We start from the raw sequence: 22,309 nt of genomic DNA on the forward strand, positions 1-22,309 counted from the left end.
ATATATATATATATATATATATATATATATATATATATACATAAAGTCATTGTTACTTCTGCTAAATATTAATATATACATATACACATATGTAAATACATTTGTGTGTGTGTGTGTGCGTACATATACACACATGGAGTGCAAGCATGCCTGTGTGGTTAAGAAGTTTGCTTCCCAACCACAAGGTTTCAGGTTTAGTCCCACTGACATCAAGACAAGGAAACATACACATACAAATACATATAACATCTATAATATTCATCATCATCATCATTACTATTTAGCATCCACTTTCCATGTTGGCATGAGTTAAGACAGTTTGACTGGAATTGGTAAGATAGAGAGCTGGACCAGGTTCCAGTCTAATTTTGGTTTGGTTTCCATGGCTAGATGCCCTGCCAACCACTCCAAGATTGTAGTGGGTGCCTTTTATTGTACATGTCACCGGCAAGGATGCCCTTACATGTCACTGGCATGGGTGCTTGTGTGTGTGTGTGTGTGTGTGTGTGTGTGTGTGTGTGTGTATACACTGAATTTATGACTATAATGCTAACACATTTTATATATTGATTGATTGGTTATACTGACTGTTTGATGTTTACATGTTCTCGTTCGGCTATTAACTTCTTGTCAAAATCTTGTATACAATATTGGAGAGTGTTTATTAGCTGTGTGTCCTGTTCCTGCCGTGTCTTCATCTCCATTCTAAGACGAACATTGGCTTCATCGAGTCGCTGGCATCTATTGTAAAAAAAAAGTAGTAGTAATAATAACGATAATGATTTCAAATTTTGGCACAAGGCCAGTTATTTCAAGGTAGGGATAAGTCGATTATATCGTCTTCAGTCTTCAATTGGTACGTATTTTATCAAGTCTGAAAGGATGAAAGATAACCTCAGCAGAATTTGAATTCAGAATGTAATAATAATAATAATAATCTTTTCTACTATAGGCACAAGGCCTGAAATTTGAGGGAGAGGTTAAGTTGATTACATCGACCCCAGTACTCAACTGGTACTTATTTTATCGACCCTGAAAGACAAAGTTAACCTCAGAGGAATTTGAACTCAACATAAAACCAGACAAAATACTGCTAAGCATTTTGCCCAGCGTGCTAACGATTCTGCCAGCTTGCCATAATAATAATAATAATAATAATAATCCTTTCTACAAGAGGCACAAGGCCTCAGATTTGTGGAGAGGGGACTAGTTGATTACACTGACCCTAGTGTTTCACTGGTACTTAATTTATCAACTCTGAAAGGATGAAAAGCAAAGTCGACTTCGGTCGAATTTAAACGCGGAACATAATGACAGGTGAAATACCACTAAGCATTTCATCCAGCCTGCTGACGACTCTGCCAGTTCACCCCCTTCATAATAACGATAATAGTAATAATAATAATCCTTCTTACTAAAGGCACAAGGCTTGAAATTTTGGAGGCGAAGCCTAGTCAATTACATCGACCCCAGTGTTACCACAGAATATAGCTATGGGCAAAATGCCACTAAGCATTTAGCCCAGCATGGTAACAATTCTGCCAGCTCAGTGCCCAAATAATAATAAATCCTTTCTACAATAGGCACAAGGCCTGAAATTTTGGAGGAGCAGAGTACTGGTACTTTATTTTCTGACATAACTCTTCCCAAAGGTAAATACACAGCAAGAAGTGTGTGATGTAATTTATAATAGAGAAGTGCACAATATTTGACAATATATCTGAACATTTTATATCAAAAAGACTGCAAATTTTAGGAACAATTAAAAGTAAACATTCTTAAAAAAAATATTCTAACTCTACTGCACTTTCCGTCCTCAAGACACACGAGTATAAATATATTTTTGAGCTAACTAATGTCAGACTCTGGAGAAATGAACAAAATGATAGAATTCCATCACATTTACAAAAAAGCTTTTTGATTAAGTGTTCTATTTCCTGTTTTCTTTCTTTTTTTTTTTTTTTGTTCTTGAGTGTTACCAGTTATGAAAAAGCAAAAATTGGGCTAAAAAGGAACACAGGATATTCCAGTTAAAATTTTGAATTTCTGTATTTCTGCATATTTTTCATTTTGAACCCAAAACAGACATACTGTTGAAATATTGTTCAGTTCAATAAACAGAGTCAATTTCTATTTATTACAAATCCTATCACATTCTTTTTATTATTATTATTATTATTATTATCACTATTATTTATTATAATTATTATATCAAATGTTAAAATCTTAGAAAAATGTGATATCTCCAGTATCAAAAGCATTCTACTGAGAATTCAGTGCAGATGGGAAGTGCAGATGTTCAAATGAAAGATGATAGCATTCTGAAAATTCTTTTGTATGGCCAACAAGTAGAGGGACACCTTGATAAGGGAAGACCCATCCTTAGCTACAAGGATAAACTGAAGCAATCACTGAAGTCTCTCCAGCTTAATTTGACTTTTTGGGAAAGTCATTGATCTGCATGGCGTAGAATGTGTCATGATGCATCAAAACAATTTGAATTGAAGAAACAGAACAATAAAAAAAAATCATATCCTGCAATCAATGGACAGACTTTCCCAACTGCAGGGAAGATCAAAATCATCAGTGTCCCCATTATGATACCATAGCAAAATCTATATCTAGACTCAAATTACATTAACACATCCATTACAAATAGATGCAACTGCTTTTATTTTTGAAGTTGTTTTTTCTTTGTCTCCCTCTTTTTTCTTTCTTTTAAATCCATTCCTTCAAACACTCAACACCAAGAGTGACTCTTCATCATCATCATCATCATCATTATTATTATTATTATGAAGTAGTAGTAGTAATAGTTTCAAATTTTGGCCAGAGACCAGCAGGTTTGGAGAAGAGGGCAAATCAATTACATCAACCTCAGTACTCAACTGGTACTTATTTCACCAACCTTGAAAGGATGAACAGCAAACCTCAATGGAATTTGAACTCAGGACATAGAGATGGATGCAAAGCCACTAAACATTTTGTCTGGTTCTGCCAGCTCACCCCCTTAGCTGCTAAAATAATAATAATAATAATAATAATGCCTGGATGCAGTACCAAGCAGTGGCTCTCATGACTTCTGATCTTAATTGATTGGAAGTGTTATCATGTACATGGTTTTGTCTTGGTATAAAAGATGGGCTACAGCAAATATTCTGCTCAATACTGCAGATTTGCTTTTCAGTTTTTCTCCTTGAGCAGTTGAGCATGTCCCTTGGTGGCTGATGATATGTGCATCTCTGATCATGAGCAGAAGTAGTGGGGGAGCATCATAGCCATGTGTTGAGAGGAATTCTTTGGGGGTTTGAATAATTCACCTTTGGAAACATGGGTGTTTTGCTCAACATCCTTAAACGAACCTTATTCAGGGACCTTTTGAGCGGGATGGGCTACTCAACCTGAAGAAAATTCTATCTGGGCCCCACCTGCGAGGTCATGCGCTGTTTATCTTGATATGAGATCACCATATCGCGCAGACATGGTTGTGATGCATGTGCCTGGTGTACTCTTATCAGACGAGTAGTCATGGTGAGTATACTGGGCTTCGTATATTTTACCCTGTTGTCACTTTAATGGCATGCACTGCTCTCTCACTTAATAATAATAATAATAATAATAATAATAATAATAATAATAATAATAATAATTCTTTCAAATTGTGGTAGAAGGCCAGCAATTTTGAAAGAAGGGGCAAGTCAATTATATCAACCCCAGGACTTGATTGGCAATTTATTTTATCAACCCTACAAAGATGAACAGCAAATAATAAGGAGAATAAAAGGAAGTGCTGATACATGACAAAAGGATTTAAGATCAATGCCACCTAGAGGAAAATGGCATTTTGTCTTAAATATTTTGAAACAAAAGATCAAAGTGGGTGTATGAGGAAAGCTGCCTACAGCTCAATCAACAGCAACTGTTCAGAACAAATTAGAAACTGTTCTATAAGACTCTGGATGGAGGAAATAGGGAAGAGGCAGAACCAGCTGATCCTAACATCATTTCGGAGCAAAATCTGATCAGAGGAAGTCAGAAACAATAAAAAGCCTTGGCTCCAAGATGTGGAAGAAGAATTCAATGACATGAAGGTCAAAGAGTACTGCAGGAAAAAGTTGACAAACTTATCAATGGCTCAGATTGACCATAAGAAGGCATACAAGATGGTTCCTCACTCATGGATTCTAAAATGCCTGGAGACATTCGGGGCAGCTAAAAATATGATAAACTCAATCAGAAGCAGTATGAGGAATTGGAAGATTGTTTAGACAGCAGGTGGAAGAGAAATTGGACAAGTCAACATCAGGAGGTGTATCTTTCAAGGAGACTGTGTCACCCCTACTGTTTATTATTAGCATGTTACTACCATTCCTGGTATTAAAGATGAAAGCTGGTAATAAACTGCAAAAGAGACTTCAAGCTTTACAGAGCTAGCAGAGGTCCTTCGGACTCCCTTACTCAGGCCAAACAAATTTTCTCACATGACACATAACATCCAGATGTGCTGTTCTTGAACTGAAGAGAGAGTGTAAAGTAGGCAGCCACGGAGTACAACATTATATAAGATGAGCATATAAAAAAAATGAAGATTTCTTTTGAATATACCATAAGAGTGTAAAAACTAAATAGATCCAAGGTGAATGGGATGAAAATTGATCAAAGGTGTCAATACTGTAAGTGTGGTATGCTACTGCACAAGAATTGTAGAATGGACAAAAGAGGGATTGGACAGCCTGGGCAGGAAAATATTTTAAGGTTCTGCTTACTGTTCAGTTTTAATTGCTTGGATTTCTCTCAAAGATGCAGTCTCTTCTTTATTCTCTCTTGCTTCATCAAGCAAGATCATCACTTGGCGCTTCAGTGCTTCTTGATCAACAGCCATTGACTGGCAAAAACAATAACAACAACAGCTAAATTAATATTGAAAGTAACGCCTACTGCAAAAGTGCAAGCTTTGGAAAAGCTCAAACTATTCTTTGCACTTGGAAGTCATTTTGCACATAAGCAATTATAATATTTTACCATTCTTACAGAATTGTCAGCATATGAAATATTTATCATTTATATATATATATATATATATATATATATATATATATATATATGCCAGCATGGAAGGCAGATGTTAAATGATCATATATATATATATATATGTATCATCATCATCATCATCATCATCGTCCGCTTTCCATGCTAGCATGGGTTGGACGATTTGACTGAGGACTGGTGCAACCGGATGGCTACACCAGGCTCCAATCTAATTTGGCAGAGTTTCTACAGCTGGATGCCCTTCCTAACGCCAACCACTCAGAGAGTGTAGTGGGTGCTTTTACGTGTCACCCGCACGAAAACGGCCATGCTCGAAATGGTGTCTTTTATGTGCCACTCGCACAAGAGCCAGTCCAGGGGCACTGGCAACGATCTCACTCGAAAACCCTACAAGGCCAGTCAGGCGGTACTGGCAACGGTCACGCTCAGGATGGTACATCTTATGTGCCACCCGCACAAGAGCCAGTCCAGCGAGATCGTTGCCAGTGCCCATATATATATATTTCCAACCATGAATATTCAATTGTTCAATCAACTGAACTACTAGATAACTAAATTAGTATGCAAGTGGCTGAATATTCCGCAGACAAAAGTACAATCAATGTAATCCTTAGGTAGGGTTGTCAACATGGCAGTGTGTAACAAGAGACGTTTAAATTACAGGGACAATGCACCCAATGGGCTTCTACACAGTTTTTGTTCACCCAATTTCATTCACAATGAAATTCTGTAAGACACTTTTCCAAGATATTCAGCAGTAGATTCAAACCAGGGACCTCATTATAGCAATATATTTTACACACACTACTCCAAATAAAAACTGGATCAATCAATAACCTGTCCAGCTGATATTAAATGTAAAATGATGATATATGCATACACACATAATACATATAGAAAACCTTGAAGCATTTGTGAGTAAATTTGATAAATGTAGAGGAATAGTTACAAATTTGACCCCTACACTGATTGGTCTTCAAAGTCTAAATATATCCATGACACAACTGTCTGGAGACAATGGCAGGCCTATCAAATTACAGAGAGATACCTTTGCTGCAGTCTGCCATGGCCCACCTTGCTTTGGTGCATGAAGGGCAATGATTGCCAGAGCCACTGTTTTAACAACTGATATTTTTAGTGCTACTAGGCTACCTCAAATCATCCTGAGAAGTGAGAGGCTAGCATTCAAGCTACTTAAGACTTAATCATTAAATGAACTCTGCTATTACATGGTTTTATAGGAAAGGAACTGAATACCACAGGTATCCAGCCTCTGTGTGTTTGTGAGAGTGTATATATATCATCATCATCATCATCCTCATTTAACATTCATTGTCCATGCTGGCATGGGTTGGACAGTTTGACCAGGGCTGGCCAGCTGGAAGGCTGCACCAGACTCCAATCTGATTTGGCAGAGGTTCTACAGCTGGATACCCTTCCTAACACCAACCACTCCAAGAGCGTAATGGGTACTTTTACATGTCACTGGCACAGACACCATTTGCATGACACCATGGGTCTTCTTCTCAGATATATATATATATATATGCACACACAGATGTAGACATGGGTATGTGGTGAAGAAGTTTGCTTCTCAACAAAAATGGTTTCTGGTTCAGTTCAACTGCACAGCGCCTTGGACAACTGCCTTTTACTACAGCCCTAAACCAACCACACCTTTACAGGGGTAGGTTTAGTTGACAGAAACTGAAAGACCAGTGTGTGTGTGTGTGTGTGTGTGCGCGCACGCGTGTGCGTGTGTGCCCCCTATGTTTACCTGTCTTAACATTGCATGGTAGTTATGAACAAGTGTCATACAAGGAGTGTCACTAGTTTCTACGTTTGGCCTTGACAAAATATTTCCTTGCTTAGATACAATGGTGGTTGGCAACAGGAAAGACATCCAGTAGTAGCTTTGATAAATTCTTTCTGAGTCAAAGCAAGCATGGAAAAGTGGATGTTAGAAGAACAACAACAATGCTGCTACCACCAACTATGATACATATTTAATTCTTTTTTTATATTAAACATTTTTTTTTATTAACCAATAAAATCTTTTTTTTCCTGCATATTGATAAATTAGGTGTTACAGGGTTATAAAAATATTTTTTCCAGACAACATAAGAAAATGTAAATATTACAATTGCAAGGAAAATATAGGTTTCAAATTTTGGCAAAAGGCCAGCAATTTCGTGGGGAGGGGATAAGTTGATTACATCAACTCCAGTGTTCAAATGGTACTGGAAAGGCAAAGTCAACCTCAGTGGAATTTGAACTGAGAACATTAAAATAGATGAAATGCCACTAAGCATTTTGACTGGCATGCTAATAATTTTGCTAGCTTCTTGCCTTAATTGCAAGGAAAATATTGAGTTGAGCTCATTTAAACTAAGTATGAACATGCCATAAGTTTAGAGAAGGAAAGAAACAGGAATCCTTAAATTCAGAGATAAGTGAAGAGAATTGAAAACACATTGTGTACTCAGCTTAACAGACTTTATTTTGGCTCTACAACATTCCCTACAATTAGGGTACTTCTATATTTAAAAGATGAGGAATTATGTACATTATTTACATTTGACAGATATTTGACAAGATGAGGACAAATATCCGTCAAATGTAAATAAATTGGGGTACTTGTATATCATCTACGTGAGGGCACATGGCCTAGTGGTTAGCATGTTGCACATGCAATCACAAGATCATGGTTTGAATTCCTGGACTGGGTGGTGCATTGTGTTCTTGAGCAAAACCGTTCATCTCATGTTGCTTTGTGATCACTTCAACACTCAACATGTGGTACACCATGCACCTGTTCAGGCAACGTCAATTTGATGGAAGGAGTGAGTTAATGTACAGCACATATATTTAATCACTATAAACAAATCATTTGTGCTGGTCATTCAGCTACCATCATACCATCTCCACCCAAACCTCAGTCTTTCTTTTATCACCCCCCTACTGTATTTCATCAAGCACAGACTCAACACTAACTACTTTTCCCAATCCTTCCTTCCCAGAACATCAAATTCTCAGGAATTCCAATTCCAGACAACATTTTCCCCAACAGACACTGACTTAACAGATATTTAAACGGAATCTCTTTTATATGAATCTCACTTATTTGAAAGGGCATCCAAAGGTTTGTTGGCACTGCCCCTTCCTGATTAAGCTAAAGTAAAAAATATAAAAGAGGAAACTTCTATGTGTACATCTGATCAGCTAAAATAGTAGTTAAATCATATCCTGTTGTCTTAAAAGTAGAAGGACTCATTTGATAATATAATCCTAAATACACTGTATTAGAAATAAAAGTTAGTATGGTCACAGCTAGAATGCCTTTGATCAGAAGTTTGCTCCCTCAGAGCTGGTATGGGGCTATCCTATCCTTTATGCACACAAACAAGAATATTACCTTCACAATATTCAAATCTGGGATAGTTAACTGTAATCTCTCAATTTCTTCATTATGTTTTTTTTGAATATTCTGTATATTTTCCAAATATTTTACTCTCTCTTGTTCCAATTTAGAATCTAGAGTATCTTGCATGGTTTTAATCTATTAAATGAGAAAAAAAAATAACATTAAATCAAAAACAAAATAAAAACAAGAAAAACCAAGGAAGGACAACAGAACATTATTCTATAATTAGGATATAATTATCTTTTTTTTTCCTTTTACTTGTTTCAGACTGTGGCTGTGCTAGGAACTGCCTTGAAGGATTTTAGTCAAACAAATCAACTCCAGGACTTTTTTAAAGCCTAGTACTTATTCTATCAGTCACTTTTGCCAAACTGCTAAGCAGGCTGTCAAGCAGTAGTGGGGGAGACACAAAGACACACACAGAGATATATAAAATTTAATCGTCATTGCAAGAAATAAGAGTTAAAACCCTTAAGGCTGCATGAAGCACACAATGTATATTGGGTTGGCAAAAAAAGTGTAGTGTTTTTCAGTTGGTGATGTTTAATCACATGATCTATTTTATCACATGACAGGAACATACGACATAGTACAGATTTTCTGAAAGAAGAGATCTCAGCACATTTTTCTATTTGAATATTGTCTGGATTATTTACTTCTACTGTTCTTACAATGAAATTGAAAATGAAGGAAAATGAAATACATTTTTGTCATTTAATGGTTTTTTTTGTTGGGTTTTTTTTCAGAAAGTAAAAAACACTGTACAAACAGCAAAGAAGAAAAGTGCTGTTTATGGAGATGGTGTCATAGCTAAGAGTACTGTTTGAAATTGGCCCTGTTGGAGTTATTTCCATACCTAATCATTATATTTTGTAGTAGGGGTTCTGAATGAGAGGGGAAGATGAAAGACAACCAACAAAAATGGCCATGCAAAAGTTTTCACCCACCTCACATAAACCAATCAAGATACAGTGTTTCAAAACAGAAAAATGTCTGTAATGAAAATTTATTACATAATGTTTGTTTCAAGAAGTTCCTGTACATTGTTAATATTTCATGTGACTTCCCTTAGCTTGAATAATTGCTTCAATGTACCTGGGAAGAGATGCATACAAATCCTTCACCATCTTCACAAGTATGAGATGCCATTCTCTGTGGCTGAGCTCTCACAACTCATCAAGATTGCATGAATTCTTCTGACGAACTCTTCTCTTTAGTTGTGTCTACATTTGCTCGATGATATTTAAGTCAGGGCTCTGAGCTGGCCAATCTTTTAATATGGTAACACCTTCATCAGACAGACTCTGTTGTGTTGTACACGATCTATGGCATGGAGTTCCATCATGCTAAAAAAAGTCTCACTTTCATCCAAGTCTGGTATCAAATTGTCCTTCAGCAACTGGATGTATTTGGCACTATTCAAGTTACTGTCAATTTTAACCGACTTTCTTGAACCATCACTTTTTATGTATTCCCAAAGAGTCAGACTCTTACCCCCAAACTTCACTGTTTTTGTCGTGTAACATGGGTCGTTTCGCTATCCTGGAGGCCTTTTGAGAAATTCTCACTTATTAGAAAGTGAAACAACCCACATTACACAACAAAAACAGTGAAGTTTGGGAGTAAAAGAGTTTGATGCTTTGGGGATATACAAAAAGTGATGGTACAAGAAAGTTGGTTAAAATTGACAGTAACTTGAATAGTGCCAAATACATCCAATTGCTGCAGGACAATTTGACACCAGACTTGGATGAAAGTGAGAGTTTTCAGCATGATGAAACTCCATGACACAGATCATGTGCAACACAACAGAATCTGGCTGGTGAAGGAGTTACAATATTAAAAGGTTGACCAGCTCAGAGCCCTGACTTAAATATCATCGAGCAAATGTAGACACAACTGAAAAGAAGAGTTCATCAGAAGAATCCATGCAATCTTGAAGAGTTGTGAGAGCTCAGCCACAGAGAATGGCATCTCATACTTATGAAGATGGTGAAGGATTTGTACACATCTCTTCCCAGGTACATTGAAGCAATTATTCAAGATAAGGGAAGCCACATGAAATATTAACAATGTACAGGAACTTCTTGAAATGAACATTATGTAATAAATTTTCATTACAGGTATTTTTCTGTTTTGAAACACTGTATCTTGATTGGTTTATGTGAGGTAGGTGAAAACTTTTGCATGGCCATTTTTGTTGGTTGTCTTGCATCTTCCCCTTTCATTCAGAACCCCTACTACAAAATATAATGATTAGGTATGGAAATAACTCCAACAGGGTCAATGTTTCATTTGTAAAAAACACAATGTGAAACATCCACTTACAAGTTGGCAATTAGTAGAAATTTACAACAGTTTAAAGTGACCAAAGACTTTTGCACAGTATGTGGTTAATAATATTTATTATGCTATTTCACTTCATATGTAAATCTTCTCTTAGGTATGTGATTTTTGTGCATACCAGCACATGGTTTTACAAGCCATGAACATATAAGTCATGGACTGGCTAGGTGACTTGCGTTCAGCCCTGGAGGGTACATGATGTTAACAAACCACAAAAATAGAGCATTTACCTTTTTCTCTAATTCATTATTCTGCATCCTCAAATCATTCACGAGTAACCGCTCAATACTTAATTGATTCATCATACTCTTATAAAATGCATCATCTGAATAATTGCCAAGCTGACTGTTATCGTTTATGAGATTGGAGAACGTCTCATCAGTATTTGATCCATAGTTTTCCAACTTGGAACTTAGATCTGTTAGGTCTTCAGAACTAGATTCCTGTTTAGTTTGCACCAGAAGAGTCTGAAAAGGAAGAAAAACCAAAACAACATAACACATGCAAAGAAAGACAATGTAACATTAAATAGTCCCTGCACAAACACATACATACTTCCTTCTCCACACAATAATAGATTGCACGTTTGTATGAATTACTGAAATATTTTGTTGCTGTTTAGTCCCACATCAGCCTAGATTGAAAATTATGATCAAAGGCATTTCAGACATGACCATCTCATTTTTTAGAGTTATGTCTAATACTACATTCTCTAACATGATCTTTCCTTAAGACAGCAAGATTTAATATGAGGGAGATTTGACTGTTGTTTCCAGTAGATTGACCAACTCTAGAGAGTCTTCCTTGTTGGAATATTTTAGATAGATACAGGGTGGGCAGAGAGGGTGGACGTTTCTGAAATGGCTATTACATGAAAGAGCATTGCATGTTTGCCTGTGACAGGTACATGGAGTCTGTTACAGCAGTTCAGCATGAGTTTCAGTGCCACTTCACCGAAATCAGGCTTACGTTGGATGAATACACTTCATACACGAGGTACACTAATGAACAGGAGACCAGTGGAGGTGCCACAAATGGTATGGACCCCAGAAAATGTGGAACATGTCAGACAAGCTTTGATACGAAGTCCAAATCATTCTGCTTGGAGGCATTCCACTGGACTTGACATCTGTAATCAATCAGTAAGGTGTGTTTAGCATGAAGACCTGCATTTCCACCCATACAAATTGGTCATTGGGCAACAGTGGAAACCATGGGGCTATGCACAGTGGCTTAACTTTGCACATCATATAGAATCAATGTTTGAGGTAAATGACAACCTCATTTTGTTAATGCGTGATGAAGCTCATTTTCATCTCAATGGCATGGTGAATCAACAGAACTGTCGTTATTGGGCTCTTGAAAATCCAAGAGAACTGCACGAAAGATCACTTGCACAGCCCAAAAGTGATGGCCTGGTGTACTGTTGGAAAAGTTGTCATCCTTAATTTTTTGAAGATAATAATGGAAATGCTGTTACTGTGAACGCCAAGCATTACATCAAGATGACAAACAACTTCTTTGAGCCTGAATTATGACAAAAACGTATGCCTATTCGATGTGTGGTTTCAGCAGGATGGGGCAAGAGCCCACACAGCCAGAGCATCAATGGACGTTCTTTGCTCTCTCTTCAATGACTGCCTCATTTCCAGGTTTGCTGACATTCCTAGGCCTCCCTCAGTCCTCTGATTTGTCTATGTGTGATTATTTCTTGTGGGGAAACCTCAAGGGATGTGTGTATGTACATAAACCCCATACATTGGACGATTTGAAGGAAGCTATTCGCATGGAACTCACCCAAATCGACAGAACAATACCCGAGAGAATGGAGGCCAACTTCCAAAAACGCCTTCAGAGATGCATCGATGAAAACAGACACCACATGATGGATGTTGCTTTCCACACTTCGTTTTGGCAAATGCTAATTTAATATGAACACATTGATGTCAATAAAATTTGTTTGCAGCTAAGATTAATGATTTTGTGAATTTTTCAAAAACGTCCATCCTCTCTGCCCCACCCTGTATTATCCTTCAAGCCATACAACTTTGCAAACTGAGCCCCCCACCAAGCCTTTCCATGGTTGTTTGACCTGCTAAGTATAGGAGAAGTCAAATGTCCCTCAAATCAAACCTTTTTTTAAAATTACGATTGCATTTGACAATGTACAGGATGTTCAGGCTAAATCTGACAATTTTTTTTTCAGGAACAGCTTGATGTATTAGAAAATGCTCAATGACATTGGAGAACATAAAGATTAAAGTTGCAGTTGAGAAAAAGTTAGCTGACAATGATGACTAGAAGCCATCTGATTATTGGCAAAGTTTACCTGTATCATGATGATTCATGCAAGGTATCAAAATGCTGACATCATGCTTGCTGCTCAATGCTCGATGAACACTGTAAAGCCTGTAAGACATGACATGGGCAGCAGCAAGAAGGGACCCAGCAGGTATTCTGACTGTGACCACACACTGGAATTCATCCAAAAAATGGGCTTTAGGCTCAATTCAGATGGTTATGTGAAGCTGCTGGAGACTGTAGTCAAACCCTGGCTAGAGAAAGTTACTGCTAGAAGGCCTTATGTTTGGTAGCAGGATTCAGCTCTTTGCCATACTTTTGGAAAGAATTAGAAGTGGTTGTCGAAGAATCTCTATGACTTCACCAGCCCCTATTTTTGCCCTCCTAATTTTCTCGGTTGTTATCCCATGGATTACAATTGAGGAGGCAGTTGAGAAAGACATCAACTGCTCAGCTTACAACACCAAGGATGAACTGGTGGCCAAGATGAAGGAGGTGTCTGAAGATCTTCCTAGACACAGTAAGGAATGCATGCCCCAGATTCCACAGCTATCTTGAGGCCATGGTAGAAGCTACTTTGAGTAAATTGCTATCTCCCAGCCATAATCGAATTGAACCTTTGATTTTTTAAAATATTTCTATTTGTAAATGAGATATTGTGTTTTCTTCTCCTTTTATACAAATTCAGTCCAAATTCCCTGTAGGCCTATACACACTTATATCTGAATATAAGATGGAATGTGACATATGGCTAAACAAAACCATGAAAACTGGCAATAGTCCCAATTTTCTATAGGTAAGTAGTGACAAACAGACAGACAGTCAATCACAGCTGACCAAACAGATAAGCCTAGGAACCTAGAAAGGTTGACAGCCTTTATCCTTTTTACTGACTTTTCATTGTGCCTGAAGTTAGTGATAACAGGGACCATGGTAACATAGAGATCTTCAGAAATATATTGCATAAGTGATGTATGTTTTGGCAGCTGGTAGTGTTGTACTTAAATCTATGTAGATTTAAGTATAACACCACCACTTGACCCACAGAAACTTTTAGCAGAGTCCACTTTGTTGTAAACATTCAGTTTAGGTCACTGTTCAGAGAATATCAAGATCTTGAGTTATAGGTAGTGACTTTCTCCATTAAACCACAAAAAAAAAATTAAAAAAAAGGAAGATGTCATTCTGATCTATCCTCTCTCACATGTGAGGAAGTTTGTAGTGATACATGGTCTAACAATTCAATGGGCCACAAAGCACTGTTAATATATATGTTACTAGCGGGACCTGTGAATATTTCACAGAATTAATGGTAAACGAGTTATTTCTGAAAAGTTTATCCAAAAAACCTGAAAGCATAACCTGTGTTGGGTCTGTATGGAAAGATAAGACATTCATCTACTACTCATTGAAAAGTGAAAGAAATTGGAATATGATGATTACTTAATGCACTTTGTATAAACACTCTATATACTTTATGCACAATTTTATAGACTTATTATACAACACTCATAAAATAAATATTTACTCTTATTTTTCCATTTTCCCCATAAACAAAAAAAAAAAAATTCTGTACATACGATACAACCTTTAATTAAATTGCATATATCTGCCATGTAAATAAGCGTGAGTATTTCACAGAATTGCACTTATGCGCATGCGTTAAGTGGTAGGTGATACAAAAAACTTAGTTCAATAAAAAAAAAGATACACTTTTCATTATCCAATCACCACCACCACCACCACCATCATCATCATCATTATCTCTCTCTCTCTCTCTCTGCCTTTCTTTAACCTCACCATCACAACATCACCCCTCTGCTAAAATTATATTTTTAACTCTCCTCTTCTACCTTACACTAACTTTTTTAATCACGTAATAAATATTACATTTCCCCCTACATCATGTCATGGACACTTCTCTCTTCCTCTTTCTGTCTCACTTTTTGTTTTATCGGCTTTTTCCCTCTCCTTTTTCTTTCTCCTCTCTTTCCCTTCAATTAATCATGCGAAAACATCACAATTACATTCCCTCTACCTCATGTCATGGACGCTTCTCTCTCCCTCTTTTTTCCCTCCCTTTTTTTCTCTAATCATGTGGAAGTGTTATTGATGGGCTAAGTAATGCAATGACAAGCAGAATTATTATAAGATTTTAAATGAAGACCAATCAATTGAAAATTATGAAAAAAAAAACATTTCAAAGTTGAATATTCAAATAAAGGATAATGAAACATACTTGATACTTTTGATAAGAGTTTAAGTTCTCCTCAGTTAGTTTGTTGTTTTCAGCTTGTAAATTTTCACACATTGCTGAGGTGTTTCTCTCTTTTTCAAGAAGACTTTGATTTCTTAGAGATTCTATTTCAGATGGCAGGCAAAAACTTTCGTGATTCTCATTGGTACTCAGCGTTTCTTTATTATCCTCATGTACCTTCAGAAACATACAGAAACTTTGGTCAGTAACCTTTGGAAGAAGCAAATCAATAAAAAGGAGCATCCATTGCAAACCAGTTTGAGGGAGGTTCTACAGAGTTGCTTGACCCCAAATAAATCACCCTTAACCAATACCTATTGTTTCTAAATGCATATCACATATTTAGCGTGCTCATCATTCTTTTTTTCCTTTAATTTTAAAATATTTAATCTGAAAAAGAGTAGAGGTTTGATGGAACCATTGGAGCATTAGAAAAGTGTCTTGTATTTAGTTACAGCCCTTTTACATTTTCAGTTCAAATCTTGCAAAAGTCAACTCAGCACCAGTACTTCACTGGTATTAATTTAATATCAGTGAAGTACTGGGGCTGATTTAATAAGCTGTATCCTTCTATCCCACTAAATTTGTTACATCAATGTCAGAAATCAATATTTTATCCAAGGAAGAAACAGACGAAGGGAGTTGGACATAGAGTCTCCAGCACATCATCGTCATTACTAAGTTCAGCCTTCTGAGATCAGCATTCGCTACTTCTTTCCATATCTTCTTTGGTCTTCCACAGCTTCTTTCTATTTAGATGACTTGGTACTTCTTTTAGCCAAGTGTCATCCTACATATGTATCACTTGTCCACACTAGATCAATCTTCTCTTTTGCACACTACAAGTGATTTCTCTTAAATCCATTTTGTCTTTCAACTCATTTGTGATCTGCCATTCATGCATGCTAACATTATATATCCTATGTAGCTGGCTCACCTAATTTCTTCCCAACCTATGGTCATCCTCCACATTCCATGCTCATTTCCCTACCATACAACACTACACTTCTTATACAGGCATCATGCATTTTGTCCTTCACTTAGAATGAATGCCTTTGTTACTATCAGAAGTAATATCATTATATTATCAAATGCCCTTTACTTTTTCGAAAAATTGTGAGGTATGGCATGATTGAAAAGAAATTATGCTGCTATTTCTACCAAGTCAACTACAGAGGAGTGGACATTGGTATGCTTTATGGGAGTGTTAATGAAGCCACCTAAAGTAAGCAAATAGATTTACCTTACCACAATGTATTGACAGTGTACATTGTATCAGTTAACAAGTTTAAAACAGCAGAGCCATACTACCACAAGTATTTCCTAATTTACAAAAACATTCTGATAAACATCTGCTGCTGAATGATTAAAGATCTGAATAGGTGAACCACAGGTTGTATGTGTGAATGATGCCATTAAATTAATATTCTAATTATTGTGTTAAAAATAAAACACACTGCTCAATTTGTAAATAACAGAAAACGAGGTAAAAATGTCAGATCTAAAGGTGAAGTAAAGTTAGTCATTTAGAAAATCAGAGAAGCCCCATGAAACACCTATTAAAAATATACTTTGTAAATGGTCACATCAACAAAATAAAAATATAAGTTTTGAAAGTAGTAGTAGTGGCACTCCGTCGGTTATGATGACGAGGGTTCCAGTTGATCCGATCAATGGAACAGCCTGCTCGTGAAATTAATGCGCAAGTGGCTGAGCACTCCACAGACACATGTACCTTTAACATAGTTCTCAGGGAGATTCAGCGTGACGCAGAGTGTGACAAGGCTGGCCCTTCAAAATACAGGTACAACAGAAACAGGAAGAAAGAGTGAGAGGAAGTTGTGGTAAAAGAGTACAGTAGGGTTTGCCACCACCCCCTGCTGGAGCCTCACGGTGCTTTAGGTGTTTTCGCTCAATAAGTACTCACAAAGCCTGGTCTGGGAATTGAAACCACGATCCTACGGCCGCGAGTCCACTGCCCTAACCACTGGACCATTGCACATCCACATTAGTAGTAGTAGTAGGTATTAAGGCGATGAGCTAGCAGAATCATTATCATGCTGGACAAAACACTTAACAGCACTTCTTCCAACATTTTGTTTTGATTTCAAATCCTGCTGAAATTGACTTTGACTTGCATGCTTTTGGAGTCAATAAAGTAAGTACCAGTTGAGCACTGGGGCCAATGTAATAAACTAACCCCATCACCTAAAATTTCAGGCCTTTTGCCTATTCTTATTATTACTTTTGATTTGGTCCAGGGGTTACAGCAACGGCCATTGCTGGCTCTTCAAGATCAGTGAGATCAATGCGGTCATTATTATCTTCTTGAACAGTTTCAAGATGACTGAGGAAGAAGTATGTGCATGGAGCGAATTCCAGAAGGCTGCGATAGTGATTAGTTCAAGGCATGAAAGGTGGACACAATATGGATTATTAGAGGAGGAAAGGTAAGTTAAATGAGAGTGGTATGAGACAGTTGGCTCTGAGGTGCAAAAAAACATAGTAGTAGCAGTAGAAAATACAGAGAGAGGATACAGCAAATCTGGGGGTCAGATGTTGAAGTGTGAGGACCCAGAGAAAAAGGCTAAAATAAACACAATTATAAGAAAATATTTGTCAAAACTTTTTTTTGTTTTTTATGTTCTTGTTTCTATTCTTCATTTATAAAAGCCAAAGCAAGAAGTAGGCAGGTAGATAGACAACCAGACCAATGGATAGACTGACAAACACAACAGATAGAAAATATAAAAACAGTGAACTTAGTCATTGTGTATGTCATGTTTTTGGCAACAGGATGTCCTATCTTTCACTAAAGCCTGGTCTGAGTAAATTTGATCATGGTACAAGTATTAGAGAGGTTGTTGCATGGGTTGGATTCAGACATACACACACAGTCGCCTGAAACCCCTCACTGACATAACAGAATATCCATTTCTGCATTCTAATAATGGCTGCCAAGAAAGTTGAAACCACACCTAAACTTCCACCAATGGAAACTAGTATGTCTCTGTTGTAATATGACAATATCATTTCAAAGTACAACTAATTCAATATGAAACTGATTAAAATATTTTTCCATAATGTATGCAAGTGTGTATGTAATGGATGTTATCAATAAATCTATAAACCAAATTCTATTCACTAACTGTTACCAACACAGACCTTCACCAGTTTTCTTGATAGCAAATTTTACACTCTTGGTCTTATAACTAACCTCTAATTTAGCTTTAACAACTAACATCACCAGATGAAGTAGCCTCTATTTATATATCTATAACAGACTGATAACTAAACTACACTACAGAAGATCAAATGGTTTCATCATATTCTCTATTATTCATTATTTGCTTGATTCATTTTCCAGTATTTCACCACCAACTTTAGTAAGGATAACTAATTCAGATTTCAGTGAAATGAAGTGAAAAGTTTACAGCCAAAATAGTACAGGATTAGTCAGCCAAAGTATTAGTAAGCCCCAAAAATAATTATCAGAAGAGTCAAAATGTGAACTTCATTGCGATACACCCAGAACTGTGTACAACTGATACAAACTTACCTTCATTAAATTCTGTCCACCAATGACATTTTGTGTTGACACATTATGGCTTTTTTTTAACATAACCCCAACGATCATGTTTTAAAGCATTTATAGCAATCAGTTCCTTAACTAATTTTTGCATCTCAGTCTGTAAGATATTTCATCAGAATTTTTAATTAATTTCTTAAATGTATTCCCTATACCTAATACTTAGGTGTAGATAACTTGGATCAATGAGTTTACCTCACACAGTATATTTGTACCAGACACATTTGAGACAATGATCAAACAACTAGCTTTCTTAAAGACACTAATTACAACTTTGACAAATTTCAATCTACACAAATATTTTTTATCTCTTAAAGATGACACAGCAAAAAAGTTTCTACAGTCTTAAACACTTACTCAAATAGCAGTCAATTCTTTACAAAGGTAAACAATTCTCATTCCAAGATGCCAAAAGCTTTTATTAAGGATATTAAAATTTCATATATTTATTCATTATCCATGTAGGAGTTATTAATGATAGACCATCCATCTTGTACCATTACAAGAGTTGTGTCATTCACCATATTGATTATATTTATTATATATAATTCTATTACTTTATTGCAGTAGTTTAGATGGCAGAGGTAAGTGATCCATGACAAGTTTTAAGACAAAACTAGCCAGTTCAATCCTTGTTTTAAGCTGGCAAATGCTCTGGTTTCAACATGGAACTTTATTTCATGGAACTAAATATATGTTTAATCAAAACAGATGGATAAAATTATATGTCTTTATATCATTGCAACAATCTCTTTTGGTTTTCACTTATCTCTTCCTGTTAACAATGTGTACCATGTAACTACTCAAAAATTATTTCTGATGTTATGTTCAAAGCTATCAGTACAACAGTAAATTTTCTACTGTATCACTACAATACAAAAGAGGAATTGTAATCATGGAGTTGAAATGGAGATTTACATCATTCAGATACTGCTCATGAATGGTTGCTTTAATTGTTGGTGTTGTTTCGCCCCTGCTTAGCCCTGTTTGAACCTAACTTTACCCTAATCATTTTATTTCCTCATGCTACCCAAATCTTCTTTGGATAGCATTTCATTAAAAACAGCTTATGGGTTCTTTGATAATCAATATTTAGTGTTTCAAGTGAATGTGTGCTGCATACTTCCAGTTGATCAGTTGGCCTTCATCCCACTGGTACCATTTGCCAGGTAAAGATTGTTGAGTTTGCATTTCAAGAGAATTTCTGAGATTTTTTTTTTAATTTAATACATCAAATAATCTGTATCAAGATATATTCTTCAACTGTATAGAGTTGGCATTGCTCGAATTTCCATTTATATAAGCTGTGGTAGCACTCAATAACTGGCCATTCAATATCCCAGTCTTTCACACTTCAGTTTTTAGCTTCCATCACAGTCACATGTATCTTGATAAAGCTGGAATGTTTCTCTCCCTGTCACCACCATACAAAATTTCATATAACCAAGGAATTCATTGTGCATTCATTTAATCAAGTGTTTTACAATTTTTGCACTTCTCAATAAGAGCATCTGACTAAAATTATATACCTCAAATAGTGACATCTGCATACAATAAGTATTGTGAATCTTATGGGGCCAGCTGACAATACTTCCAATATTGTGCAACTCCTTTTACTAGTACTATGCATTGGATTGTAATTGTGCTGGGTCACTGCTTTTAAGCTCTAGTCAATTACATCAACTCTACCCTCACCCTACCCTCCAGTATCTATTTTAATCACCTTCAAAAGAATGGAAGATAAATTAGGTTTGAGCAGGAGTTGAACTCAAACATAAACATCACAAAGTGAACCAATTCTCCACAATCTTACAATAATTATTTTGATCAGCCATTTCTACTAACTATACTGATGATACAAAAATACCAAAGGCAACTAAAAGTCGCAATGATGTCAAAAATGTTCAGAAAGTTCTCAATGCAATGTACAGGTGGGTTGGCAAAAAGAGCATGCAATTTTATGTTGGAAAGTTTCAAACTTATCACTACCTGCCCAATAGAATGTAACCAGGATACACATGACCTAGGGAGATTACAAACCTAGTGTCACAACCAGTAAGTAATCTTCGATCAGAATGAATAATGGTACATTATTTAATTTATTTATTATTAAAATGAAATCAAAATGGAGATGACTGGCAGGGTGAAGTTCTGAGAGCATTTAGAATCAGAAACAATGTTGGTCTTGTAGAAAATATTTGTTCTTGGCTGTATGGAACCAACTATGGCTTCAACACACTAACTGTGGAAATTAAGCAATCTAATGCTCCTACAACAAAAGAGATTGTGTCTATTCAGCAGATGGGATACTTGGATTGAATAAGGAAAACATGCAATAATATATACATACAGAAGATAATGGAAGGACTGGTACCACATTTTAGCATTGAGATTTATAGACACCCCTAGAAATGGATGCTATGATATAGTGCCAGATATCTCACCCTTTCAATCTCAAGTTAGGACCAGATACTGCAATAGTTTAAAGGATTACAGTTTTTTAATATCCTGAGAAAAAAAATAACATAAGGATCTAGATCTAGTGGATCATTGAAATAACACAAGGATATTCTACTGTGTAAGATCCTAAATGAATGTCCATCACAACACAAAACATAAGAAGGCAGCAGTTTTTATAGCATTAAGCAGATGAAAGACTAACTACCCAAAATCCAACCAAATTGTCTTCCATAGCATGAGAAATGTAGGACTGGACAGAGAAAATGGACATAGGGATAGTGGTCATCATTTAACATCAACTTTCCATGCTGGCATGGATTAGATGGCTTCACGGGAGCTGGCTTGGCAGAAGGTTCAGAAATGTGTTTCAAAACCACATGTTTCTAGGTTCAATATTGCTGTACAGGATCACATTGGGGATATGTCCTTTAGCATAGCCTCAGGTTAACCAATGCTTTGTGTGTGAAATTTTGTTCACATAAACTATACAGAAGTTCATTATGAATATATGTGGCACGTAAAAAACACCATCTGAGCGCGATCGTTTCCAGCTTCGCCTTACTGGCACTTGTGCTGGTGGCATGTGAACAAAACATTAGAGTGACTCCTGTACAGGTGGCACATAAAAAACAGTATTTGAGCGTGGCCATTGCCAGTACCGCTGGACTAGCCCTCGTGCCAGTGGCACATAAAAAGCACCCACTACACTCTTGGAGTGGTTGGCATTAGGAAGGGCATCCAGCTGTAGAAACTCTACCAGATCATATTGGAGTCTGGTGTAGCCATCCAGTTTGCCAGTCCCCAGTCAAATCGTCCAACTCATGCTAGCATGGAAAGCGGACGTTAAATGATGATGATGATGATGATGATGATGATGATGATG

At 36.5% G+C, this 22,309-nt stretch overlaps 1 protein-coding gene across 1 annotated transcript in view; it reads right to left on the minus strand.

Annotated features, from left to right (window-relative positions):
• LOC106878426 (NF-kappa-B essential modulator) overlaps nucleotides 1–22,309 on the minus strand; it is a 62,984-nt gene that overhangs the window by 16,393 nt on the left and 24,282 nt on the right. Inside the window, exons 4-8 of the mRNA XM_014927634.2 lie at nucleotides 15,360–15,554; nucleotides 11,050–11,286; nucleotides 8,465–8,608; nucleotides 4,767–4,885; nucleotides 589–741 (exon numbers count right to left, since the gene is read on the minus strand). Of these exons, the coding sequence (XP_014783120.1) occupies nucleotides 589–741; nucleotides 4,767–4,885; nucleotides 8,465–8,608; nucleotides 11,050–11,286; nucleotides 15,360–15,554 (848 nt within the window). The remainder of the gene's footprint in view (nucleotides 1–588; nucleotides 742–4,766; nucleotides 4,886–8,464; nucleotides 8,609–11,049; nucleotides 11,287–15,359; nucleotides 15,555–22,309) is intronic.

The sequence above is a fragment of the Octopus bimaculoides genome, chromosome 20, assembly GCF_001194135.2.
Source record: "Octopus bimaculoides isolate UCB-OBI-ISO-001 chromosome 20, ASM119413v2, whole genome shotgun sequence".
NCBI lineage: Eukaryota > Metazoa > Mollusca > Cephalopoda > Octopoda > Octopodidae > Octopus > Octopus bimaculoides.